At 42.9% G+C, this 27,675-nt stretch overlaps 1 protein-coding gene across 4 annotated transcripts in view; it reads right to left on the bottom strand.

Moving 5' to 3' along the window:
- LOC139542859 (solute carrier family 12 member 5-like) overlaps positions 1-27,675 on the bottom strand; it is a 113,113-nt gene that overhangs the window by 16,359 nt on the left and 69,079 nt on the right. For 3 of the 4 annotated variants that reach the window (XM_071348790.1, XM_071348787.1, XM_071348786.1), the window contains exons 4-23: positions 25,901-26,047; positions 18,919-18,973; positions 16,868-16,998; positions 15,893-16,140; positions 15,180-15,391; positions 14,859-15,026; positions 13,877-13,975; positions 11,410-11,467; positions 10,965-11,139; positions 10,300-10,418; positions 10,086-10,184; positions 9,587-9,706; positions 3,679-3,783; positions 3,263-3,431; positions 2,971-3,166; positions 2,691-2,860; positions 2,471-2,602; positions 2,238-2,345; positions 1,397-1,519; positions 256-449 (exon numbers count right to left, since the gene is read on the bottom strand). In XM_071348790.1, coding sequence (XP_071204891.1) covers positions 256-449; positions 1,397-1,519; positions 2,238-2,345; positions 2,471-2,602; positions 2,691-2,860; positions 2,971-3,166; positions 3,263-3,431; positions 3,679-3,783; positions 9,587-9,706; positions 10,086-10,184; positions 10,300-10,418; positions 10,965-11,139; positions 11,410-11,467; positions 13,877-13,975; positions 14,859-15,026; positions 15,180-15,391; positions 15,893-16,140; positions 16,868-16,998; positions 18,919-18,973; positions 25,901-26,047 — 2,828 coding nt within the window. The remainder of the gene's footprint in view (positions 1-255; positions 450-1,396; positions 1,520-2,237; positions 2,346-2,470; positions 2,603-2,690; positions 2,861-2,970; positions 3,167-3,262; positions 3,432-3,678; positions 3,784-9,586; positions 9,707-10,085; positions 10,185-10,299; positions 10,419-10,964; positions 11,140-11,409; positions 11,468-13,876; positions 13,976-14,858; positions 15,027-15,179; positions 15,392-15,892; positions 16,141-16,867; positions 16,999-18,918; positions 18,974-25,900; positions 26,048-27,675) is intronic. The other variant, XM_071348788.1, reaches the window with a different exon arrangement.

The raw sequence follows: 27,675 nt of genomic DNA, 5'->3' as shown, positions 1-27,675 counted from the left end.
ATTTACTTTAAAGGGAAAGGGAAAGGGGGATACCTAGTCAGCTGTACAACTGAATGCATTCAACTCTGTTGAAAGGGTTCTATATTGAACCCAAAATGGTTCTACATGAAACCAAAAGCGGTTATTCAAAGGGCTCTCCTATGGGGACAGCCGAAGAACCTTTAAAGGTTCTAGATAGCACCTTTTTTCCCTAAGAGAGTAGTCCACACAAGCCTTTGGACACGTGATTGAAAGTGAAAGTGACAGCAGACTCACGGCTTCATGTTGAAGATGTCTTTGACCCCGCCCTGCTCTGGGTGGCCTGCTGCAGCCTGGGTCTCAGCCTTGTCTGTCCAGGTCATCTGCACCGCCGACCCGGGGGTGGCAGCGCTCCCTGTGGGCGTGGTGGGGGACGTGGGGTTCTTATTGTGGATCAGCTGCACCTGTTTAGGGCGGGAGACAGCCACAGACTAAGAGAGGGACACCACGCAACAACGTGACAGGGTGAAGGAAAGAAAGAGATCTGTCAGTTGGGGTGACGTAATAAAAGCACCAGACCACCGCTGGGCGGTGAGTTGAAAGCACAAGTGGGGCACTGTAACAAAGAAACTAGGTAAGATGCTGTTCTGTCATATCCCTTCTTTATGTTGTAGAGGAAAAGGTCCCCTTAAAATGCTACATGCCAGAGAACAATGTCAAAGTGAGAGAATTGGCATTTTGACAGAGGATGAGGTAAGGCAGTAGGCCTAGAGATGACAGAGGATAGACAGAACAAAGAAAAATGCAGCAGATGAGAGAGATGGTGAGAAATAATAGGACCATTTAAACACAGCAGAATGAAGGACAGATAGAGTAGCACATGGGGATGTGTGAAACTTACTCCTCAGCCTGAAGTGTCCCCAATTACGCCAGAGAATAGCTAGCTTTTCATGTGGCGCTGACTGGTAAGATGCTTTAGGAGGGATGGTCACGTGTGCAAGCAAGGCACAGGTTCTGGGTTTGAGGCTCGTTGTGAGCCGAATCAGGAGGATGTGGTACTAGCTAAGCAAGCAGCGTGATGTCCATTACAGTGGTGCCTAGTGACTCAGATCTACAGTTGCGCTCAGCTCAACACTGGGGTTGCTGTTGAGTAAGTTGTACGTTTTAGGGGTGAATGTAGCACATGGTGTGTGAAACTTACTCCTCAGCCTGAAGTGTCTCCACTTATGCCAGAGAATAGCTAGCTTTTCACGTGACGCTGACTGGTAAGATTCTTTAGGAGGGCAGTCACGTGCGCTAGCAAGGCACAGGTCCTTGGTTGGAGCCTCAGTGTGAGCCAAATCAGGAAGAATCGGTGCTCGTTAAGCAAGCAGTGTGGCATCCTTTACACATAGTACAAAGGTTGATCAGAGAGTTAGGTATGAGGACACTTCAGTACCTCCTCCTCTGGTTTCTCCTCCACGCTGACTCCTGCCGGCTCCTCACTGCTCTGCTGAGACTGCAAGTTAGACGGGTTCTTACGACGGATAGAACCACGGGATGAATCAGTGATGCTCTGGATCTGTGGAAATCAAAGCAGCAAGAGGTTTTAAAGAAAGACAAAGAGTTCAAACATGAGACTTTGAGTCGAGATATGTAAGTTACTGGTACAACAAATCACAGAGAAGCAATGTGTCAATACTTGACAGATTATAACTGAGCGGTGGATAGCTCAACACAAAGCTAGAATTGATGCTTATGTTCTGTAGCATGTGTTTTTCTGTATTATTATTTTTTTTTTTACATGGATGACTTTATAGAATGAATACTTGTTTTTGAAGTGGAATAGTCATTGTAAGAGCACACAGGTTGTTCTGTAAGTCCTCACACTTTATCTTATCTGATGTTAATATTGTTCAGTCTGCTCTCTTGATTAATGAGACAGATCAGACTGGGCAAGTACAGACACAGAGATTGCATTTTAAACCTAGCTCAGTAATTATAATCATTCCCCTGCTGCCTTGCCCTGTTGCTGGCATTTCAAATTCAGTGAGTGATGATGGATGGCTGAATACAAATAACAAGGTAGAGGTGAGCTAAAAAACCTTCAGATAATCTATAAGGGCATTGTTTTATTCAACACAAGTGGTACTAAAAGGGGTTAGATAAACCATAGGAGCTTTCTTTTGGCCACTATGGCTTTGTTTGGTGATTGCTAACAACCACACTGGTAATATTAAATCATAGTCAGTTACCTATGTATGAGTTATACATTAGAGGAGGGAGGTGTCAGGGCTTACTTCTCTCTCCATCTCATTTTTGGTGAGGTGCATCTGTTTGAGGATCTGGGAGCGCTGCTCCATCACCAGAGTCTTCTCATATGTATAGGCTGAGATGTCACTGTCATGCTAAAAAGGCAAATGGGTGTTAAAACATATCAATGCACATTATTTGACTGAACTGCCATTGCTCTCACCAATACATCACCGTACGGAGCATATGTTAAAAAATATAACGTGTTTTTGTCTCTCACCATTTCCACCACCTCGACCTCGGCATCGATACGCAGGTGATACAGGAAGGTGATCAGGTCTTTCTTCATCTGGATGCTGTTGTCGTCCATTTGGGCCACGGTGAAGATGCGCATCTTACACTTCCTCCAAACCTGGCATCACAAGGAAGTCTATGGCTGATTGCTGAATAACAAACACTGAAAAACATGTTCTCTCCAAATCCCCAAAATGGGATCCCACCTTGTGCTGGCGGAGAAGGAAGGGCAGCAGCATCAGCATGCCTCCATCATGGACGATCCACCACACGTCAATTTGGCCTTCAGTGAAGCGTTCTCCGTTCGACGGGTAGGCAGCGATGTTTTTAGGGACCAGCAGAGCCATGCTGGCTGCAGTCGTCTCCCTAACAACCTCTGCAGAGGTGTTGAACATGAGTTAGGATATGATGATGATAACACACAAGACCTTCCCAAAGCATTCTTAGCATAGTGAAAAACCTGTCATCTGACCACCTCTAACTCACCGATGAAGTTCCTGAAGCGCAGGTTGTCCTCGGCCTGTTTCCAGGTGCGTGGCCAGCTGACCAGCACAGTGTTGTGCTTCAGGCCTCCCAGCCCCCCTACCTGGATCAGGTGGGAGGTTCCATCCCTCAGGTTGGAGGAGATCACCACCTGGGAGAAACCCTTCACCTTCTCTGTCTCCATCAGCTTCCTCAGAGACTGGAGCACACAGTGGAAGAGAGACCAGGGTGTTATACATGATTCATAAATGATTCATCACTGTTTCTGTGTGTGTGTCTCTCAGACAGTACGGACCTGGTCTGCCTTCTGGGCCTCTGCATGGTTGTTGAGGAAGGTGCCCACCACTGAGGTACCCACGATGGTAAGACCTTTTCCTGCTTTCAGCTGATTGGTCAGGGACAGCAGACGAGGCTGCTCCACATTCTGTTCTGAATCCATGCTCACCAGAACCATAATCTGAGGCCTAACCAGCAAGAATATCAACATTCAGATTTACAGAGAGACTAAAGCTGGAAACTGGCAGAAATACCATGGATAATGTCTGTTTATAAAATTCATGAATATCAAATATATCAAATATCAATATCAAATCTCAATATAATCAAATACATTTCCCTTGAGTTCAGTATGGTACAGATGATGACTAAAGCTTGTGCAATAATAGAAGTGTATCTTGTAGTTGTGAGTACCCCTCTCTGTGACTCACTGACCTCCAGTTCTTGGTGTGAGGCGGTCCCTCCTCCAGCCTCATGAGGGCGAAGCGAGCAGCGCTGAGTGAGATGCCACGTATACCATCTCCCCACTCCTTCTCTGCCCTGTCACACACCACCGAGCAGAGAGTTAGAGCCAATTAACCATCAATGAACTGAAATGTTCACTGATGCTTAGTATGTGTGTTTAATAGCCTGTGAGTGTGAACATGAGAACATCCCAACAGTGTTTAACCATTGTATTTAAACATCTCCAGTTTGATCTATATTTCATTCACATATATTTCTTAATGCCAAGAGTGTGCAAAGCTGTCATAAAGGCAAAGGGTGGCTACTTTGAAGAATCTCAAATATATTTTGATTTGTTTCACACTTTTTTTTCACTATTATTTTACAATGTCGAAAATAGAATAATAATAAATAATTTTGACTGGTACTGTTTGTGTAATGTAATATATATATATATATATATATATATATATATATATATATATATATATATATAGATAGATGTGAGGACAATATTAGCATTACATGTAAGTCAGTTTTTACCATCTCCTCTTTGGTCACTGTGAGAGTTCCACATGTTGTGTCTGAAAGTGGTGACAGGCCAAATGGTGCTAACTGGAGAAATTTCATTGCTATTCCTACTCTGTTTTCTTTCATAATCCAGTCTTTGAGTCTCCTGTTGTTCTGAAATCTCAAAGTAATCTGACTTGTATTGAAACTCTGTGTGATTTTAAATGCAGAAAAGGTTTGACATTTTAACAACTTAACATTCATAGTTTATTACCTAAAATGGATCATGTCAGGATGTGGACCTCTCAGGCAGACCCTGATATTTTTATCTGAAACTTGGTTAACTGATAAAGCCCTGGTTAAAATGTGTTTAGGGCTGATAGGAAAGGCAAAGGTGGTGTTGCTATTTACACAAATAATCTGCTTTCTTTGTCTCTGTTAAAGGCTACCACCAGTCCTAAACAATTTGAATGGTTGGCTTTAAGTCTTTAGTTGGGTTTAAACCAAAAAATAACAGTTATAGGAACGTATCGTCCACCCTCCACCAAGAAGTGTGTACTAAAGGAACTCACTGATTTAATTGCAATATTTACTACCTCAGAGGTGTTGATCGCTGGAGATTTTAATCTTGCATGTGGAACGCAGGATGCTGACTGACTGGTTAAAGGATTTTTGTACTAATCTAAATTTGTGCCAGCTGATTACAAAGCCTACTCGTTCAAACTTAAAGGACCCTATGAACTTTGATTGACGTCATATTTACAAATACTCCAGAGAAATATGCCGGGAGTGGGGTATTTTCTTTGGATATTAGTGACCACTGTCCCATTGTATGTGTCAAAGATATACGGATGACTAGATCCAAACCTCGTTTTACCAAACAAGAGGAATACATTTATTTTTAATGAACAGGCCTTCTTTTGTGATCTTAATTTTGGTGACTTTGATTGTATTACATCTATACCTGACCCAGAGTTGGCTCTGAACCACTTCTCAAATGTTTTCAATTGTATTGCAGATAAACATGCTTCCTTTAAAAACGGAGAATTAAAAAATAGGTCTTGCCCTTGGTTCAGTCCAGAGCTATCTGAAGTAATACACAACAGAGATGCTGCCTGGGCCAAAGCTAGATTCACAGACTCCCAGACTGGCAGTCTTTCAGGCGATTGAGAAATCGGTGTGTATAAAAATAGTTTTAAAAGCTAAATCTGATTATTATGTTCATACACTATCTGAATGTACAGGGAACCCAGCTACATTTTGGAAAGTTGTTATGTCACTGAAGGGTTGTGTCTCCTCTTCTCTCCCCCAATAAATTAATTTAGATTCTGGCCCTATAATGACAAAATTGATATCATTAATGCATGTAATCACCATTTTATCTCTGCAGGCTATATATTTGAATGTATTTCAAAGCCAGCTCTTGAAAATAATAGTTTGGATGCTGGTGAAAATATACTAACTGAAAATGCTGGTCAGGAGTTTTCTTTTGGGAAATTCACCGATAAAGTAGTCCTGGTTGCGTTGCTAACATTAGACAAAAAAAATCCACAGGGGCTGATCATTTGCAGCCTGGTCTGCTTAAGTGTGCAGCTCCCTTTATTGCTGGCTCAGTAGCCCACATTTTAATTAACATTGTTATCAGGAAGTATTCCAAAACCATGGAAATCCGCACTTGCTGCCACTACATAAGGGTGGGGATACAAAGGATCTTGACAACTATCGCACCATTTCAAGACGACCTTCTTCAGTGAAGATTCCTGAATCCTTGGTTAATGTACAACTTCATTCCTTTTTACCTGATAATTATATTTTTAATATAAACCAATCAGGGTTTAGGCCTGGGCATAATACTACCACAGCAACAATGATAGTTGTTAATGATCTTGTCAATGCCTTGGGTGCTAAAAAGAGCTGTGCTACTTTGTCTATTGACCTGTCAAAGGCGTTTGACACTGTTGATCATTCTGTTTTGCTGAAGAAGCTATCAAAAACAGGCCTGGGATATACAGCTCGTTTAAGGTTTCAGAATTATCTTAGCAACAGAACTCAGGTCTGCAAATAGGTCTATGGTTAGAGTGGCTGGAGTCTGACAATTTTTAGGGCCTTCCTCTGACACTGCCTGGTATAGAGGTCTTGGATGGCAGGAAGCTTCGTCCCGGTGATGTACTGGGACGTATGCACTACCCTCTGTAGTGCCTTGCGGTCGGAAGTCGAGCAGTTGCCATACCAGGCAGTGATGCAACCCGTCAGGATGCTCTCGATAGTGCAGCTGTAAAACCTTTTGAGGATCCGAGGACCCATGCCAAATCTTTTTAGTCTCCTGAGGGGGAATAGGTTTTGTCGACTGTCACGACTGTCTTGGTGTGCATGGACCATGTTAGTTTCTTGATGATGTGGACGCCAAGGAACTTGAAGTTCTTAACCTGCTCCACTACAGCCCCGTCGATGAGAATGGGGGCATGCTGGTCCTCCTTTTCCTGTAGCCCACAATAATCTCCTTTGTCTTGATCACGTTGAGGGAGAGGTTGTTGTCCTGGCACCACACGGTCAGGTCTCTGACCTCCTCCCTATAGGCGGTCTCATCATTGTCGGTAATCAAGCTTACCACTATTATGTCATCAGCAAACTTAATGATGGTGTTGGAGTCGTGCCTGGCCGTGCAGTCATGAGTGAACAGGGAGTACAGGAGGGGACTGAGCACGCACCGCTGAGGGGCCCCCTTGTTGAGGATCAGCGTGGCGGATGTGTTTTTACCTACCCTTACCACCCGTCAGGAAGTCCAGAATCCAGTTGCAGAGGGAGGTGTTCAGTCCCAGGGTCCTTAGCTTAGTGATGAGCTTTGAGGGCACTATGGTGTTTGAATGCTGAGCTGTAGTCAATGAATAGCATTCTCACACAGGTGTGCCTTTTGTCCAGGTGTGAAAGGGCAGTGTGGAGTGCAATAAAGATTGCATCATCTGTGGATCTGTTTGTGTGGTATGCAAATTGAAGTGGGTCTAGGGTTTCTGGGATAACGGTGTTGATGTGAACCTTTCAAAGCACTTCATGGCTACATACGTGAGTGCTACGGGTCGGTAGTCATTTAGGAAGGTTACCTTAGTGTTCTTGGACACAGGGACTATGGTGGTTTGCTTAAAACATGTTGGTATTGCAGACTCAGACAGGGAGAAGTTGAAAATGTCAGTGAAGACCCTTGCCAGTTGGTCAGCGCATACTCGGAGTACACGTCCTTGTAATCCGCCTGGCCCTGTGGCCTTGTGAATATTGACCCGTTTTAAGGTCTTACTTACATCGGCTGCGGAGAGCGTGATCACACAGTCATCAGGGAAACAGCTTATGCTCTCATGCATGTTTCAAGGTTACTTGCCTTGAAGTGAGCATAGAAGTTATTTAGCTCGTCTGGTAGGCTCATGTTACTGGGAAGCTCTCGGCTGTGTTTCCCTTTGTAATCTGTAATAGTTTGCAAGCCCTGCCACATCCGACGATCGTCGGAGCCGGTGTAGTGCGATTCGATCTTAGTCCTGTATTGACGCTTTGCTTGTTTGATGGTTCATCTGAGGGCATAGTGGGATAAAAGCTTCTGGGTTAGAGTCCCATTCCTTGAAAGCAGCAGCTCTACCCTTTAGCTCAGTGCAAATGTTGCCTGTAATCCATGGCTGTGGGGATGACGTCCTCGATTGATAAAGCCAGTGACTGATGTGGTGTATTCCTCAATGTCATCAGAAGAATCCCGGAACATGTTCCAGTCTGTGATAGCAAAACAGTCCTGTAGTTTAGCATCTGCTTCATCTGACCACTTTTTTATAGGCCGAGTCACTGGTGCTTCCTGCTTTAATTTTTGCTTGTAAGCAGGAATCAGGAGGATATAATTATGGTTAGATTTGCCAAATGGAGGGCGAAGGAGAGCTTTGTACTCGTCTCTGTGTTGAGTAAAGGTGGTCTAGAATTTTTTCAGTTCAGCCACAACTCGGTTAAACATAAAATATGACAGTTTTTAATGTCCCGTTGGTAGGATATACGTGCTTTCAGTTTGACCCATTTATTTTCCAGCGATTGATCTTTAGCTAGCAGAATGGAAGGCAAAGGCAGATTAGCCACTCGTCGCCTGATCCTCACAAGGCACCCTGATATTTTTCCGCTAAATTATCCGTTTCCTTCTTCAGCGAATTGCGGGGATCTGGGCCTAGTGTCTGTAGTATATCACTCCCGTCTGACTCATTGAAGAAAAACTGATCTGAGGTGAGTAATCGCAGTTCTGATGTCCAGAAGCTCTTTTTGGTCATAAGAGATGGTAGCAGCAACATTATGTACAAAACAAGTTACGAACAACGCAAAAAAATAAATAAAATAGCATGGTTGATTAAGACCCGATAAGACGGCAGCTATCCCCTCCGGCGCCTTCATGATGCGTTAAATACAAGTAAAACCAAGCTCATACTGTTCTCTAGGTCATGAAATGTTGACACTGAGGACCTGCATATTTGCGCTACAAATGGAGCCCAAATTGAACTTGTTTCTCAATATGTACCTGGGTGTCTGGATTGATGACAAGTTGTCCTTCGTAACGCATATAGAAAATATGTCTAAGAAGCTAAGATTCAAGATTGTCTGTTTATATCGAAATAAATCATGCCTCTGTATTGAAAACAGGAGAAAAATTGTTCAAACAACGCTTCTCCATATTTTGGATTTTGGTGATATTGTTTACATGCATGCGGCAACCTTTGTACCATTCCGCAATACGTTTTATCACAGGGGACAATTTTAGGACTCATCATTGAAAAATGTGGGATGGACCTCTCTGTCCGTAAGAAGAGAGCTGCATTATCTTTGATTTATTTACAAAGCAATCTTACAGAAACTCCCCTCATATGTAACTTCATTAATTAAGTTAAGAATCATAAGTTACCAAACCTGTTCTCAGGAAAGGATAATACTAGCGATCCCTTCAGTTTCCACAGATTTGGGAAAATCTGCGTTTTGTTCTTTTGCCCTAATTTGTGGAACAATCGGCAGAGTTCACTGCAGTTAGATGTGCTGGTGTCACTCAGGCAGTTTACATTATTGATTGAGGACCTCTATGTAGTTGAATGTGATTGATTTGATTAAATATGTTTATTTTGTTATTGTGTGCTGAATTATATTGTTTTATACACATATATGAGTATGTTTTCTTATTCTGTTTTCATTGTAATGTGTACAGGGCTCTCGTGTGAAATAGATGTTTAATCTCAAGGTTAAATAAATAAAAATACATATACAGTACCAGTCAAAAGTTTGGACACACTTACTCATTCCAGGGTTTTTCTTTAATTTTACTGTTATATATAATTTCTTAGTTGTGATTTTTCTTTGCTTTGTAGTCCAAGGTTGGAAGCTCACTCACCCAGCGAACTCAATGTATTTGTAAATGCAGGTAGCAATCACCATGGCAACAATGGCGTAGTACCAGGAACAGATAAACATGAGCGACAGACACAAGCTCATGCCCAGGAAGGAGAGAGCCCTGTTGGGGAGAGGGACAGGAAGTTATATCCTCAGTCTGTTGCTTGATGCTGCGAAAGTCAAACCACTCACTGATTATAATAATGGCCACAGATTGGAGACAGGATATCTTTTCTTTCTGTCTGCTGTTGTTACGTTCGAGCCAGTAGAGGATCATTATAGGCTAAGCCAGGCTCCCACAGTGTCTCTGGCAGACTACTCAGGTAAATAACAGCTTCCCAACAGGAACCTACCTGGTCTGGCTTGATATCCAGTGCAAAACACAAATGCTATAATAGACTGTTTCACACCTGAGAATATTAGCTAAGCAGCGCTCTTTGGCGATGATTCCATGGCTAAGATCTAGAGCTATGTCTGCTATGTTGAGTTGTTTAACTCACCAGTGGTAGAACTTGAAGCGAGGCCTCCAGTTGGGGGTTCTCAGCAGAGTTTGCAGGGCACAGGCCAGGTTGACAAACATGTAGCACATCAAGAAGAACCTAGACAGAGAGAGAAAGAAGAACTCAGAACAGCTATACTTGCTACCAAGACATAACCATCTCCATGGTGTGTTCAGGAGAAGCAGAGTATATATTAGACATGTGGTTGTCTTACATGGAGAGGATGGGGGCAACAGCGTCCAGAGAGGCGATGATGATGCCGATCTCACAGATACTGGCTGTGAGGAGTAGGGCCCAGGTAGGCTCTCCGTTGGCCTTGCCATGCCCAAACACCTACAGACAACGCACAACAGTGAGGTACAATGAACTATTAACACCCACACCTGCATGCACGCACACCTGAACCTATAGCACAGCACATTGTAGTATTAAGTTGAGTGGACTGCAAGAGTTTCAGCCCCTCTCGTCCTCTCATTCAGGTCACACTGGTCCTTGCTGCAGCATGATTAATCACTATCGTCCCTATATCACACGTTAGACATGTCTGCTCAGTCTGGGAAACTTTTCCTCATTTAATCAGTGGGGGTGACAGCCAGCTCCTGTCACAGCAACTCAACCTGAGCCTGGACTATAGTAGGACCATGAATTAGTAATCACTGCTAGCCCCGACACACTTGAGAGCTATTTGAGTAGAGTAGATCTACATTTCTCTGAACAAACAGAGAAATTGTCTCGATGGTATTAGAAGAGTAGAAACAGTGGTTCTGGTAATAGTATGCAGTATAATCTTTACAGAAAATTACCAATGTCCGCTGATTGACCACTCCACGAAGTAAATAGTGCTAGTGTATATGTATGTATGTGTGTGTGTTTACTCACTTTAAGGAAAGGGATTACGCTATCGCGGGAAATGGCCTGCAGGAGCCGTGGCGCTCCAGTCAAACTCTGAAGCCCTGCCCCACAGGTGGAGAAGAAGGAGCCAATCACGATCACCCATGGTGAAGGCCACGCCAGGGTACCAATTACAAGGTTACCATCCACCCCCTCACCAAACCTGAAGTCAGAGAGACAGATCTAAGTTGACTTTTTCAATTAGTTTTTGTCATAACAGCTGGCCTCATCCACTGTCCATTGCAGTATCAATTCAGTGCACACATTCTCAATCAAGTCCTTTAAGTATTATTTGTTATTCTATGTGTTGCATCTGATTACATGGACAATTAGTGGGAGAGTATTGATTTTGAGATGGGCAAGACTCACGAGGCAACGATGCTAGCTATAGTAATACAGGAAGTGGATGTAGAGTGGAATACAAATAACTCACTTGTCCCTCAGGACCACCCCTTCAATGCAGGCCCCAAACAGGACCACGGCAGACATGTCTGGGAGGAGCAGTGAAGGAACACCTCACAATACACAATGAAGAGCAACAATACGCTGCACTTGACCCATTTATGAAATTGCTTATTCCAGTTACTAATAAGCATGCACCTGTTAAGAAAACGTCTGTAACAACTGTTAAATCCCCGTGGATTGATAAGGAATGGAAAAATTGTATCGTTGAGAGGGATGAGGCAAAAGGAATGGCAAATAAGTGTGTCTGCACAAAAACATACTGCAAATCGAGAAATCATGTGAATAAACTGAATTAAAAAAACAAGAAAATATACTATGAAAAAAATTATATGAAGAACGATAGTAAAAAGCTTTCGAGCACCTTAAATGAAATTCTGGGCAAAAAGGCAAACTCAGCTGCATCATTTATTGAATCAGATGGCTGCTTCATCATAAAACCCAGTGATATTGCCAACTATTTTAATGATTTTATAATTGTCAAGATTAGCAAACTTAGGCATGACATGCCAGCAATAAACGCCGACACTATACATCCATGTATAACTGACAAAATTATGAAAGACAAGAATTGTAATTTGGAAGACGAGATTTTTTATTGTTGTTGTCTATCAATAATGACAAGCCACCTGGGTCTGACAACTTGGATGGAAAATGACTGAGGATGATAGTGGACGATATTGCCACTCCCATTTGATATATCTTCAATCTAAGCCTACAATCTAAGTAAACTTTTGGGAAGAAATGTGTTTGACCAGACAGACTTTTAGCACGCTTATAGGGAAAGACATTCAACATGCAGGGGCACATACACAAATGACTGATGATTGGCTGAGAGAAATTGATGATAAAAAGATTGTGGGAGCTATTTTGTTAGACTTCAATGCGGCTTTTGACATTATTGATCATAGTCTGCTGCTGTAAATACGTATGTGATATGGCTTTACACCCCCTGCTAAATTGTGGATAAAGAGTTACTTGTCCAACAGAACACAGAGGGTGTTCTTTAATGGAAGCCTCTCCAACATTATCCAGTTAGAATCAGGAATTCCGCAGGGCAGCTTTCTAGGCCCCTTACTTTTTTCAATATTTACTAATGACATGCAACTTGCTTTGAGTAAAGCCAGTGTGTCCTTTGTATGCGGATTAATCAATGCTATACATGTCAGCTACTACAGCGAGTGAAATTACTGCAACACTTAACAAAGAGCTGCAGTCAGTTTCAGAATAGGTGGCAAGAAATAAGTTGGTCCTAAATATTTCAAAATCAACAAGTATTGTATTTGGGACAAATCATTCACTAAACCCTAAACCTCAAATAAATCTTATAATGAATAATGTGGAAATTAAGCAAGTTGAGGTGACTAAACTGCTTGAAGAACCCTGGATTTTAAACTGTCATAGTCAAAAAAAAATTATGCAACATTAGCTAAGATGGGGAGAAGTATGTCCATGATAAAGCGCTGCTCTGCCTTCTTAACAACACTATTAACAAGGCCCTAGTTTTGTCGCACCTGGACTACTGTCCAGTCGTGTGGTCAGGTGCCACAAAGAAGAATTTAGGAAAATTACAATTGGCTCAGAACAGGGCAGCACGGCTGGCCTTTAAATGTACACAGAGAGCTAACATTAATAATTTGCATGTCAATCTCTCATGGCTCAAAGTAGAGGAGAGGTTAACTTCATCACTACTTTTTTTTGTAAGCGGTATTGCCATGCTGAATACACCGAGCTGTCTGTCTAAACTACTGGCACACAGCTCGGACACCCATGCATACCCCACAAGACATGCCACAAGAGGTCTCTTCAAAATCCCAGAGTCCAGGAAAGACTATAGGAGGCTATCACAGTACTACATAGAGCCATGACTACATGGTACTCTATTCCACATCAGGTAACTGATCCAAGCAGTAGAATCAGATATAAAAAAATACACTTTTGGAACAGTGGGGACTGTGAAGAGACACACACACAGGCACAGACACAAGCATACACATACACATACACATGCTAACACACACAATCTACACACAATGGATTTTGTATTGTAGATATGTGGTAGTGGAGTAGTGACCTGAGGGCACACTTAATGCATTGTGAAAAGTGTTATGAAATTTATTTTTAATTGTATATAACTGCCGTAATGTTGCTGGACCCCAGGAATAGTATCTGCTGCCTTGGCAACAGCTAAAAGAGATCCTTAATAAATACAAATACACTGTACCTACAGGCTTTAGTACAAACTGTCTCCCAAAAAACGCTAAGCATTTACAAAACCTAAAACTAAATGAAGAATCAAATGCTTCATATTGTCTATTCAAACGTCACATATATTATATGTAACATTCCAGCGTATTTTCGTCAGTAGTCCCTGAGAAGGTTAAAAAAACATGGACTGCTCCAGTAAGACTGGCAGTATTTACTGTAGTAAAGGATACAGACTATAGAAGTAGTGGTAATGGCTGCTATGGTGCCTATGGGGATGGACTTCTGGGCATCGCGCAGGTCTCCAGAGCGGTTAGAGCCAGCCATGATACCTGGGAGGCAGAGGGACAGAAGAGGAGAGAGACAGAAGAGGGGTGGGGGGGAGGGGGAGAAACAGGATCAATTCCCATCCTTCACACTTGATGTGTAATGGCTTGTCATATGTTTCACACATGTTTTTACTTATTTATTTTTACTGTGCTAGCTAGGGAGTGCTTTCTGAAAGTGATAAAGTGGAGGCCCAACAAAAAAAAAAAACTTAATTCTTTACTTGTAATAGCAACTGTGTTTTTTTGTTTGTTGTTTTTAACTGGTGCAGTGTTCAACAAACCATTTTACATCACCAGCAGCAGCTCTCACAAAACATGATAATACTAATGTCACAGAGCAAATGCTTGTAAACAATGGGCATTTTATTCAGTGGTTATGAAACTGGGATGATAGTGGGAATGTGACTCATGTATTCCCCAGACATTCTGCTGATGTGGTTTTTGGCAGAAATTCCACTTGATCTAATTTCACCTCATTCAGCTCCTCTAGTGTCATCAGTTCTGGAAAGTATTTCCCTGTCTCTCTCTCTGCATTTGGGACTGTGGAGAGACTCCCAGGTTACTATAAATTGGATATAACAATAGGAATTATGTTTCTCATGTGAGAAATCCAATACTGCTGTTAGGTGCCCTTGTATAAGCAAATTATTAGTCAAAGTATACAAGCAGTGCTTTTTTGAATGTAGCATTTACTTTGAAATCATAAGGTAAAATGTTAATTATAATAACTTAATATAGGTGATTAGATTAATCAGGTTTGTGCTAGGCTGAAACAAAAGCCTGTACCCATACTGTCCTTTTGGTATATGATTGGCCTAGTCCGTCCCCAGCAGTGACCCCTGACTGTTGACCCAGTGATTGACCTGTGACCCCAGCATTGACTGACCTGTGACAGAGGGGAAATAGATCCCCACGAGCAGGGTGAAGAAGCTGGTGATGTCAGCCAGGACGTAACGGTTGGAGTTGGTGATGGGAGCGTCAGGGTCCTGCATGGCTGAGATTCCCCGCTTCTCCAAGAAGTTTCCCTTCTCCAGGTAGTAACCAAACAGGTTCTCTGTGAGAGTGAGACAGAGACAGAGACAGAGACAGAGAGAGAGAGAGATGCACAAACATAATAATAATTACATACCTCTTGTGGAGTACCAGTATGTCTCTCTATTACAGACTACATTAGCTTACAATACGTTCTGAATGGGGCACTTCTTACCAGCCAGTATACCACTGCTGACCCCTGGGATGCCCTGGATCTCAGAAACATTGTTGTTGGCAAAGTACTCATCACAGGTAGCGTTGAGGAACTCCGAGTCGCAGAAAATCTTCCATAGCTTGGTGGTGACCGTGCCGTTGTCCCTCTCAATGACCTTGGCACACACGTCAAATCCCTTGGAGATCAGAGTGCGGTTCCCCAGGATACACACGCTGTAGGGGGAGGACAGACAAGACATCATCAGCCACCGGTCTATTTAGAGGTTAGGAAAACATTACAGAAATTAACATAAATATGCAAGTCTCATGACTTAACTGAGTAAATTAAGTAAACATTAAACATGACCAGAGACAGGGTCATCGTGACATTTGTTTAGTTCTTTTTGTAAAGCTCTAACAACTTTAAAGTTGGAAACCTTAATTGGTCAAACTCCCATGTCTGTTTGGTATAATACAACAACAAAGAAATGACTGCAAACAACAAACACCATTCCCCCTGGACATTATTCCACGCATGGTAGGACAGCAGAATATGCAGCGAATTTTTTTTTCTCCCACGCTGACGAATGCGCCTCTCCTCTGTTTTCATCAACAAAATCAAAACAATAACAATGGCGCTGGGGCAAACAATGGCGCTGTTTCCCCCAATGTGGATTCAATCTTTAAGTGAGCAACAGCGGAAAAGTGCACAAGGCTCAGTCAGGTCAGACTTACGGGAAAACAGGGGGTTCAAAGGCCGTCTTGATGACCCCAGCGTAAACAGCCAGGATGGACAGAATAACGCACGCCAAGAAGACCAGAGCCAGCTTGTTGACATATTTGACCCCCACAAACACCACCGTGGCCATGAAACTGAGCACAATGGTGCCGTACACGCGCATGTTGTTCAGCATCGCTGCCTCCATATCAGCCCCTTCCAGACCCTCCATCTTAAAAATGGCCGCCTGGGGAAGGATGTAAATCTAGAGAAGGGAAAGATGGAGGGAGAGAGAGAGAGGGAAGGGAAGAGAAGAGAAAATGAGATAGGAAGAGAGGAGAGAGTAAGAATAGGATGCAGGGAGAGAAAGGGTGTGTTAAAAATGAAAAATGATAGAGGGAGGTATGAGGATGGAGGGAGAGAATGGGAGCAAGTGTCAGAAAAGGAGGATGAAGGCAAAAAGGAGGAAGGGAGTGAGAAGAGAGATCAGACATGATCTCAAACATTGGAGACATCAGATAAACGTAATAAAAATGGTATTGTTTTTATGATGGTGGATGATGGAACAGACAAGGCACTAACAAATGAACCAGCAGATGAAAGGAAATGCACTTAGAATTATTTTGAAAAAGCATCAGATCTAAAGAAAGCTCTGAGTGTGACAGCTTGCTGGATAAATTCATGATAATTGAGATATTATGTCTCTAAGGAAAAAACCCTCAGGAATTGCAACAACTTTTCATATTTGTCTAAAATGAAAAGATATCAACATAATGGGTTTCAATTGATTGTATTTAGTGGGTAGCTTTCTGCATCCTCATCTCTTGCATTACAATCTACACTGAAGAACACAGAGATGTGAGTGCACATCTTCCCTTTGCATTAATCAATGTTGTGGTCTCGCCCCAATATAAAACGCTGGAAAAGGCACAGAGGAATACAAAACAGATAGTAAACAAAACAATAAAATAATAGCAAGCATCTATCCTTACCAGCAGAAGTTCGATGGCACCAAGGATGTACATGGCACCCGCAAAAGTAGTCCCCAAATAGAAGCAGATTCCGACAGCTCCGCCAAACTCAGGCCCCAGGGAACGGGAGATCATGTAGTAGGAGCCTCCGGCTGAGACACACAAACACAACCATTGGCATTCCTCTTTGGCTCTATTTCTGCAACATTGTCTTCAAAGATGAACCCCAGGTCTGCACAAAAGTCTAAAGAATTGGGGCTTGAATCTGCAGAAGCAGTAATTCGTAAACAAAAAGATAGTGCTGCATAGACATTGCTTAGGCATGTTAGAGAGAGCTTGAATACAGTTCTAGACTTTCTCTACATTACTATGGTTTTATGGATAGGTACAAAATAGATTCTAGGTTTCTGAATAGAATAGTTTCACACTTTGACTTTGTGCAGGTGGTGGAAGCGGCGCTAATACAGTGTGGTTCTGATTTAGCCATGCTAGCATTACCTAAGCTGTGTTCGAATACCCATGCTAACATACTGTATACTACATAATGAGTATATACTATTAGTTAATTTTAGTATACTGTAAACGAGCAGTATGCTTTCAGTTGAGCGTACTAGCTCTTTGCCTGTCTCCCGGAAGTTGATGCTGTTGGTATGCAACCTCTTGCTAGTTAGCATAACAAATTACTAGTTAGACATTTTACGACTTTGGGTGTGTTCTTAAATTCAATCTGGAATGCCAGAGTGTGCTCGTAAATTCAGAGCGTTGTCAATGTGCTCGTAAATTCAGAGCGTTGTCAGGTTGGCCGTTTGTAAATTCAGGGCGTTTTGCTCTCGGGGGGCACACTGGACGCTCGGGCCGAGGAGTAGGGTTGATTTAAGCGCTCTGACCTTACAACGGCAGCCAAACACCCAAGCTAACTTGCTAGCTACTTCCAGACACAAATGAGACCACTGACCATTTTACTCACCCTAGAAGAGCTGGTTAGGCAGTTTTCATGTTATCCAGAGCGTTGGTGACTGTAACTGTGCTGCTGACAACAATTTAATAACGATTTTTTGCCAACGTTTATCGACACCGGCCATATTCAACGGGTGTTGAGCGCTCATGAATTCATTATTCTGTGCTCTTGTACACTCAGACGAGAGTGCTCTGAAATCAGAGTAAATTTACAGAGTGAATTTACAAAAGCACCCGAATGTCCATCAAACGCACAACGACTATACCATTTAGCTAAGCTAAGAATGACGAGAATAATCAAGTCAGTAAACGTTGGGTAGTTAGATAGCCTATAGTTAATATACTGCCAAGTTTGATGTATAAGTAGCCAACTAACATTATGTAGCTAGCTAACATACCGGTACATACTACTGTAATGATATGCTATGTGGTTGGTAAGGACAGCGTAGCTAACAAATTGTCAGCCAACCTAACGTGTAAGGTAACTTATTTGAAAAGTCATTACTTTATTACGTTGCTCAACATTCTCTTAACATTTTCATAATTAGTTAAAGCAATGAATTTGTATCTGCTCTCATTGTACTTCGGCTGCATATTTTCAAATGCCTCGGCTTAACAGCGTCTGTATGTAATATAACGTCATTTTGGCATAGTGGAACTGCCTACGTCACTACCTTATCTGCTTGAATAGAATACTAAATAGTAGCTAGCAAGATGGAGATCACAGAGGTACTTTTTAATGAGTGCATTTAGAAAGTGAATAGTTTGCATCAACTATCTTTGCTAAAACCACTGCAAAGGTTTTGCTTGCAAACTTTGGTTTCGAATTGCGAGTTTCTGACATGTCTGCCTCGTGATTTGTTGGGAGAGTTCTCTGTCTGAGCACCCCACCCCAGATTTTTTTCCCCCTTATCAAAGTTGTCAAAAGAGTCCGTCGTCGAAACCAGACCCTAGTTACTGTTGCATAGGGTCGGGTTTTCGAGACTAAGTATTACCTGTCCACAGACCTGAGCAATATCAGATGACATGAAAACCTAATTGCTTGGAAATAACAACAGGATTGCCCTGCGGCACCCAGGCCTCCCACGCATGCACACACTGTGTTACGCACTCACCTGGCACCACTCCATTCGTTGCGATGGCACTCATGGAGATCGCTGTCAGCATGGTCTGAGACAAGAGAGTCAGTGGGGAGAGAAAACTATACATTTAAAATGGAGGAGCAGTTAAATATATTTTATTCACCAGCTGCAGAGTTCTGATTCTTAGTTTAATAATATATTGTTTGTGATGCTCTATCCTTATGCCATACTTCAGTATGAACCTTGTGAAGATGGTTCAAAATAGTTTCAAAAATACACTATATATACAAAAGTATGTGGACACCCCTTCAAATGAGTGGATTCGGCTATTTTAGCCACTCAGCCTCTGCTGACTGGTGTATAAAATCGAGAACACAGACATGCAATCTCCATATCCAAACATTGGCAGTAGAATGGCCTTATAGAAGAGCTCAGTGACTTTCAACGTGGCACCGTCATAGGATGCCACCTTTCCAACAAGTCAGTTTGTAACATTTCTGCCGTGCTAGAGCTTCCCCAGTGAACTGTAAGTGCTTTAATTGTGAAGTAGAAATGTCTAGGAGCAACAACGGCTCAGCTGCAAAGTGGTAGGCCACACAAGCTCACAGAACGAGACTGCCGAGTGCTGAAGCGCATAGCGCGTAAAAGCGTCTGTCCTCAGTTGCAGCACTCACTACCGAGTTCCAAACTGCCTCTGGAAGCAATGTCACAAGAACTGTTCTCCGGGAGCTTCATAAAATGGGTTTCCATGGTCAAGCAGCCGCACACAAGCCAAAGATCACCATGCGCAATGCCAAGCTTTGGCTGGAGTAGTTCAAAGTTCACCACAATTGGACTCTGAAGCAGTGGAAACGCGTTCTCTGGAGTGATGAATCACGCTTCACCATCTGGCAGTCCGACGGATTAATCTGGCTTTGACGGATGCCATACCCACCCGAATGCATAGTGCCAACTGTAAAGTTTGGTGGAGGAGGAATAATGGTCTGGGGCTGTTTTTCTTGGTTCAAGCTAGGCCCCTTAGTTCCAGTGAAGGGAAATCTTAATGCTACAGCATACAATTACATTCTAGACGATTCTGTGCTTCCAACTTTGTGGCAACAGTTTGGGGAAGGCCTTTTCCTGTTTCAGCATGACAATGCCCTCGTGCACAAAGCGAGGTCCGTACAGAAATGGTTTGTCGAGATCGCTGTGGAAGAACTTGACTGGCCTGCACAGAGCCCTGACCTCAATCCCGTCTAACAACTTTGGGATGAAATGGAACACCGACTGCGAGCCAGGCCTAATCGACCAACATCAGTGCGCGACCTCACTAATGCTATTGTGGCTGAATGGAAGCAAGTCCCCGCAGCAATGTTCCAACATCTAGTGGAAAGCCTTCCCAGAAGAGTGGAGGCTGTTATAGCCGCAAAGGGGGGAACAACTCCATATTACTGACCATGTTTTTGGAATGAGATGTTCGGCAAGCAGATGTCCACACACTTTTGGTCATGTAGTGTATAAACGCAACATGTAAAGTGTTGGTTCCATGTTTCATGAGCTGAAATAAAATATCCCAGAAATGTTCCATACGCACAAAAAGCTTATTTCTCTCAAATGTTGTGCACAAATCTGTTTACTTCCCTTTTAGTGAGCATTTGTACTTTCCCAAAGATTATCCATCCACCTTACAGGTGTGGCATATCAAGAAGCTGATTAAACAACATGATCATTACACAGATGCACCTTGTGCTGGGGACAATAAAAGGCCACTCTAAAAAGTGACTTTTTGTCACACAACACAATGCTACAGATGTCTCAAAGTGTGTAATTGGCATGCTGACTGCACGAATGTCCACCAGAGCTGTTGCCATGAAATGTAGTGTTAATTTCTCTACCATAAGCCGCCTCCAACGTCATTTTAGAGAATTTAGAGAATCTGCCTCACAACCGCAGACCACATGTAACCACACCAGCCCAGGTCCTCCCCATCAGACTTCTTCACCTGCGGGATTGTCTGAGACCAGCCACCCGGACAGCTGATGAAACTCTGGGTTTGCACAACCAAAGAATTTCTGCACAAACGGTCAGAAACCAGCTCATGGAAGCTCATCTGCGTGCTCGTCGTCCTCACCAGGGCCTTGAACTGACTGCAGTTTGGCGTCGTAAACCGACTTCAGTGGGGAAATGCTCACCTTCGATGGCCACTGGCACGCTGGAGAATTGTGCTCTTCACGGATGAATCCCGGTTTCAACTGTACCGGACAGATGGCAGACAGCATGTATAGCGTTGTGTGGGCGAGTGGTTTGCTGATGTCAACGTTGTGAACAGAGTGCCCTATGGTGGCGGTGGGGTTATGGTATGGGCAGGCATAATCTATGGACAATGAGCACAATTGAATTTGATCAATGGCAATTTGAATGCACAGAGATATCTTGACGAGATCCTGAGGCCCGTTGTTGTGACATTCAGGCCGTTGAAATGTTGTCCCACTTGGCGGGAACTGGAACACGCTTTCGTACAAGTTGATCCAGAGCATCCCAAACACGCTCAATGGGTGACATGTGTGGTGAGTATGCAGGCCAATTAAGAACTGGGGCATTTTCAGCTTCCAGGAATACAGATCCTTGCAACATGGTGCATTATCATGCTGAAACATAAGCTGATGGACACAATCAACAGCCTGATCAAGATCTATGCGAAGGAGATGTGTTGTGCTGCGTGAGGCAAATGGTGGTCCCACCAGATACTGATTGGTTTTCTGATCCACACCCCTACCTTTTTTGTAAGGTATCTGTGACCAACAGATGCATATCTGTATTCCTAGTCATGTGAAATCCATAGATTATGGACTAATGAATTGATTTCAATTGACTGATTTCCTTATATGAACTGTAACTTGAAATTGTTGCATGTTGTGTTTATATTTTTGTTCAGTGTATTTGGCAGATGATCGATCATGACAACATACAATGCAACCTTGAACTAACCTGAGAACTCATCAATCTAATCAACATCCTGGCAGAAATAAAAGACAGAGATCATAGACATCTATAGTGTCAGTATTTATATCTAAGGTGGGGACAATCTGCAGGCTTGAGATAAAAGTTTCCCTTAGATTTAGGATCAGTTAACCCATTGTGTAAATAACCTTAATAACAGATTTAGGATCAAATGAGCATACCTGTAAATAACCTTACTTATTTGATGGGTGGAAAAATATCATTATCAAAAATATCTGACCACTGAAGAGACAGGTGTCTGTGAGAGGCAGAGACAGGTGTCTGTTAGAGGGAGAGACAGGTGTCTGTGAGAGGGAGGGACAGGTGTCTGTGAGAGGGAGAGACAGGTGTCTGTTAGAGGGAGAGACAGGTGTCTGTGAGAGGGAGAGACAGGTGCCTGTGAGAGGGAGATACAGGTGCCTGTGAAAGGGGGGGACAGGTGTCTGTGAGAGGGAGAGACAGGTGCCTGTGAGAGGGGAAGCATTGAAGTAAATAAAAGAGACAGAAGAGAGAAGGACAGAGACAGTCAGAGTTGAAAAAAAGAGAGCGAGTGAGGTAGTTAGGACAGAGAAAGAGTGTTAGTCAGAATGGTTAGATAGAGACAAATACTGAATGGATCATGGAGGAATCAGAGGGAGAAAGAACAAGATATCTGGATTAAAGGAAAGAGATGGATAGAGAAAGACAATGAAGGAAATAGATGTCAGGACACAGGGAGAGAGAATGAGTCACGGAGAGACAAAAAGAGAGTGACATTATGAACACGATAGAGAGAGATGATTGCGCTCAATCAATGCCTCTTCAGTGTGGGTTTCCAGTGGCACGCCTGGAGCTGTGTGTGTGTGTGTATTAAGTGGCGACGGGGCCCTCTCAGAGCCCAACAGGCCTGGTGACGTGGCACTGCTATGAGACTCCTTATCAGCTGGTAATGAAGTGACCCTGCTCTCTGAGGAGCACAGATAAAGCCCTAATTGTTTTACTGTTATCTGATGCTGCAGGCCAGGGACCCTGGGACTGCTCTACTGGGAATCATGCTCCTTGAGCATCCCTGGGCAGACAGACAAGCTCCGGTAAGAAGTTGCCCTTTGACACAGATCTGGGATCACCTTACCCCTCATCAAGTGAGGACACATGCTATATGTAAATTTACAGTGATGTGAACTGATAACCATGTACAAAGTAGACCTGGGTTCAAATACAATTTCAGGTATTTAAATTACTTTTCAAATCAAATATTTTTTGTCATTTCAAATGCACATGTATTTGAACCCATGCCTGGTACAATGTAGAACAAGACAGGAAAACATGAAGCGTCAAATCAGCATTAAGTTATAATCTCTTATAAGAGATAGCTTGGACACTTCTCCCATCCTCTGAAACCCTGCTGTCTTTTCTATCTAAAGGTGTCCGTCTGCATGCTTCCCATCCGAAACAGTTCGGAACAGACCCCTTGACTTTTTCAAAAGGTTGTTACGTTACAGAGTTATTCTAAAATTTGATTAAATTGTTTTTTTCCTCTCATCAATCTACACACAATTCCCCATAATGACAAAGCAAAAACTGCTTTTTAGACATTTGAGAAAAAATATTAAATATGAAATATCACATTTACAGTACATAAGTATTCAAACCCTTTACTCAGTACTTTGTTGAAGCACCTTTGACAATGATTAAAGCCTCAAGTCTTATGATGCTACAAGCTTGGCACACCTGTATTTGGGGAGTTTCTCCCATTCTTTGCAGATCCTCTCAAGCTTTGTCAGTTTGGATGGGGAGCGTTGCTGCACAGCTATTTTCAGGTCTCTCCAGAGATGTTCGATCGGGTTCAAGTCCAGGCTCTGGCTGGGCCACTCAAGGACATTCAGAGACCACTCCTGCTTCGTCTTGGCTGTGTGCTTAGGGTCGTTGTCCTGTTGGAAGGTGAACCTTCACCCCAGTCTGAGTTCCTGAGCGCTCTGGAGCAGGTTTTCATCAAGGATCTCTCTGTACTTTGCTCCGTTCATCTTTGCCTTGATCCTGACAAGTCACCCAGTCCCTACCACTGACAAACATCCCCACAGCATGATGCTGCCACCACCATGCTTCACCGTAGGGATGGTGCCAAGTTTCTTCCAGATGTGACGCTTGGCATTCAGGCAAAATAGTTCAATCTTGGTTTTATCAGACTAGAGAATCTTGTTTCTCATTGTCTGAGAGTCTTTAGGTGCCTTTTGGCAAACTCCAAGTGGGCTGTCATGTGCCTTTTACTGAGGATTGGCTTCTGTCTGGCCACTCTACCATAAAGGCCAAATTGGTGGAGTGCTGCAGAGATGATTGTGCTTCTGGAAGGTTCTCCCATCTCCACAGAAGAACTCCTCCCTGACCAAGGCCCTTCTCCCCCGATTGCTCAGTTTGGCCGGGTGGCCCGCTCTAGGAAGAGTGTTGGTGGTTCCAAACTTCTTCCATTTAAGAATGATGGAGGCCACTGTGTTCTCGGGGACCTTCAATGCTGAAGAAATGTTTTGGTACACTTCCCCAGATCTATGCCCCGACAGAATCCTGTCTCAGAGCTCTACGGACAATTCCTTCCACCTCATGGCTTGGTTTTTACTCTGACATGCACTGTCAACTGTGGGACCTTACATAGACAGGTGTGTGCCTTTCCAAATCATGTCCAATCAATTGAATTTACCACAGGTGGAATCTAATCAACTACCTCATCCCCATACTGTATTTATTTATTTATCTTGCTCCTTTGCACCCCAGTATCTCTGCTTGCACATTCATCTTCTGCATTTTCTACCATTCCACTGTTTAATTTCTATATTGTAATTACTTCGCCACCATGGCCTATTTATTGCCTTATCTCCTTTATCCTACCTCATTTGCACATGCTGTATATATACTTTTTCTACTGTATTATTGATTGTATGTTTGTTTATTCCATGTGTAACTCTGTGTTGTTGTATGTGTCGAACTGCTTTGCTTTATCTTGGCCAGGTTGCAGTTGCAAATGAGAACTTGTTCTCAACTAGCCTACCTGGTTAAATAAAGGTGAAATATTTTTTTTTTTAAATCCCTGGATTGGGACTGGAACAGATGTCCCACTCGAGTCCAGGTCACAACCTCTATGTATGGCCCAAGGTACAGTAGCAGTCCTTTAGAGTCCTGAGCTCACTGCCTAATCAGAGCTGTTGGGGTTTGATGTTGTCTTTGATCAGTCCTTTGATTGGACAGGCTGCATCTGCCTTTTTTTAGTAATGTTGCTGACATGCTAATCGGCAGTAATGGAGCTGATAGTAGCTTAGAGTGCTAGCTAGCCTTAATTTGTTACTGGATCTTGAGATAGACGGAGGTAAGGGTGGTCACCTATTGTTTGGAGGTTGGCTCATGGGGGGAGATAGTCCTCAAGGCTAGTACTACTAAGGCTATAGCTTTTAGACCCTTGGGGAGACAAACCAGAATTAATCAAAAGGAACACAATTTTTTTTCTTTTTTCAAATCCTACATTCCAAATGCATTCTGGAATTTAAGTTTCAGTTGTTCTGGGTTATATAATTATTTTTTACTAACAAATTATGACATTTCTATGAACCAGCATGTATAGAAACCCAAAATATACTTATGTATACCATATTGTAAATTAAAAGCTATTTCTGTAAGTGAAGGGATGAATTGTAAATGTATTCTGTAAAGCTTGTAGGGTTACCTCAGGTCAAAACAGGATTAAACTAGGATTTACTCAACTGGGAGAGCTTTGGACATCAAACAGAATTAAAATGGAAGTGGTGTTAAGTATATCCTTATCAGAGCTGCAAACTGGCCTCTGCTCTGGCAGGCACAGTGCCCATTCTAACACTGATGGACATTGGGATAGAGAAAGAGAGGGAGAAGGGGAAAGAGAGAGAGAGTGGATGGAAGAGAAAAAGAGCTCTCCCGACAGAGAGGGAAACATGGAGGGTGATATAAAGAGAGAGAGGATGAGGGGAAGAAAGAATGAGAGAAGGAGGAGAACAGAAGAGAGTAGGTTTGTGAGAAGGATATGTTCCAGACTCACCGTGGAGCAGCACATGAAGACTATGATGAAGGAGCCAAAGACCCCTCCGATGCCCACCATCCAGGTCATCCGCAGGAACAGGATCACACCAAAGATATTCTGGATGCAGGGTAGGTACACCCCCATCAGAGTGCCCAGCGATGGTGCCTTGAGAACAAACACAGCGCAAAACGGATTGATACTGTGTGTGTGTGTGTGTGTGCACGCGATATGAACATTTAACAGTGGCACGGCAGTACAACCATTATTATACAAGTACAGTAATGTACCCAACACCTTAGTGGAACAAAACAAATTCCTCCAGTGACCAAATCTTGCATCTGAGTTTGGTGAATACAGTACAGACTCATTCTGCACTCATCATACTGAAATACAGTACAGACTCATTCTGCACTCATCATACTGAAATACAGTACAGACTCATTCTGCACTCATCATACTGAAATACAGTACAGACTCATCAGAAGCTCACAGGCCCTCCTCTATCCCATCACAAAGAGACAGTAATCATATGAAGAGAGAATGACAAGCTCTTTATTCAGTCAAAATGGAGACATCTCCTCCCCATTAACCTATTTGAATGGCTGCAGGAAGATAACGCTTTTCCTTTTCTTCATTATTTTGGCGAGCGATTCTGTCCGTCCATGACTGAAAGCTTTTCTTCTAAGGCAATTATGCTGAAATTCAGGCAGCAGAGATTCCTCTGTGTCTCACTACACAGAGAGAAAATAATCCATATATGTGATATCATAGTTAAGTAGTAGAAACTTACTTTCACACTCTTCTATTCATGCAGGTGGAAGTGGCACTAGGATACTAGCTCTGGCTGCCCAAACCCAATGTCCTCTATTGCTCTGTCAGACCATTTAGCTAATGACTAGCACAGTTGTCCTGTTGCCAAGGAGAAGGACCCTCTCATTCATTTCTTTACATGGGCCTATCTGTCTAGCTATGTATGTGGGAGAAAATGTAATTATCCCAACAATGTCATCCCACAGTGTCATTCTCAAACGCTACCCTTGATTAGACATAGCTTTCAGCTATTGAGTTCAATGGGATTGGATCTGCCATAGGACTCCACTTGTGACCAGACCTCCAGTAGCTAATACCTGCACGGGACATTACTAACACATTATGGTAGTGCAGGATTCACACTTTTTTATTACTTTTAAATGCAATTTATTCTAGGATAAGATTGGAAAGTCAGTTTAAATTCCAGTCGCCTATGAAACAGGGTTTTGGTCATATTTAATAGTGACAACAATGACAACAATGACAACGTCTTATAAGACAGTACAAGTAGAGGTACAAGCAATTATTTGTCCTCTTAGTCCTTGCTTGTCTTCCTGACACTCCAATTAAGTGTCTGAAGCTCGTCATTTAAATTATGTGGAGTCCAGGGAGGAGACGAGACATGGGAAGGAAATTGAAATCTGTATGTAGAGAGAGATGTCTTAGCCACAAGGGTTCTGCAGAGCCACAGGGGAGAGCCAGTGAGAGGTAGCCTACTGCAGGGCCACTCTGACAGACTGTCTACCTCAGGTTTTGCCCTTGGACCTCAGATCCTCCAGGTGACTCATCACAATAGGAGCCTCGCCACACCATACACGGAATTACTTAGCATTCAGTGACAGGCTCCACGGCAGCCTGTCTCTCTCACTGTAGAGCAGCGTTTCTCAATCCTGGTCCTCGGGACCTAAAGGGGTGCACATTTTTATTTTTGCCCATGTACAAACAAAGCTGATTCAAATAATTAATCATGAACAAGCTGAAGC

Source organism: Salvelinus alpinus, chromosome 17 (genome assembly GCF_045679555.1).
Source record: "Salvelinus alpinus chromosome 17, SLU_Salpinus.1, whole genome shotgun sequence".
Lineage (NCBI taxonomy): Eukaryota > Metazoa > Chordata > Actinopteri > Salmoniformes > Salmonidae > Salvelinus > Salvelinus alpinus.
The sequence above is the reverse complement of the archived record's forward strand: the minus strand, read 5'-3'. Positions and strand labels throughout refer to the sequence as shown.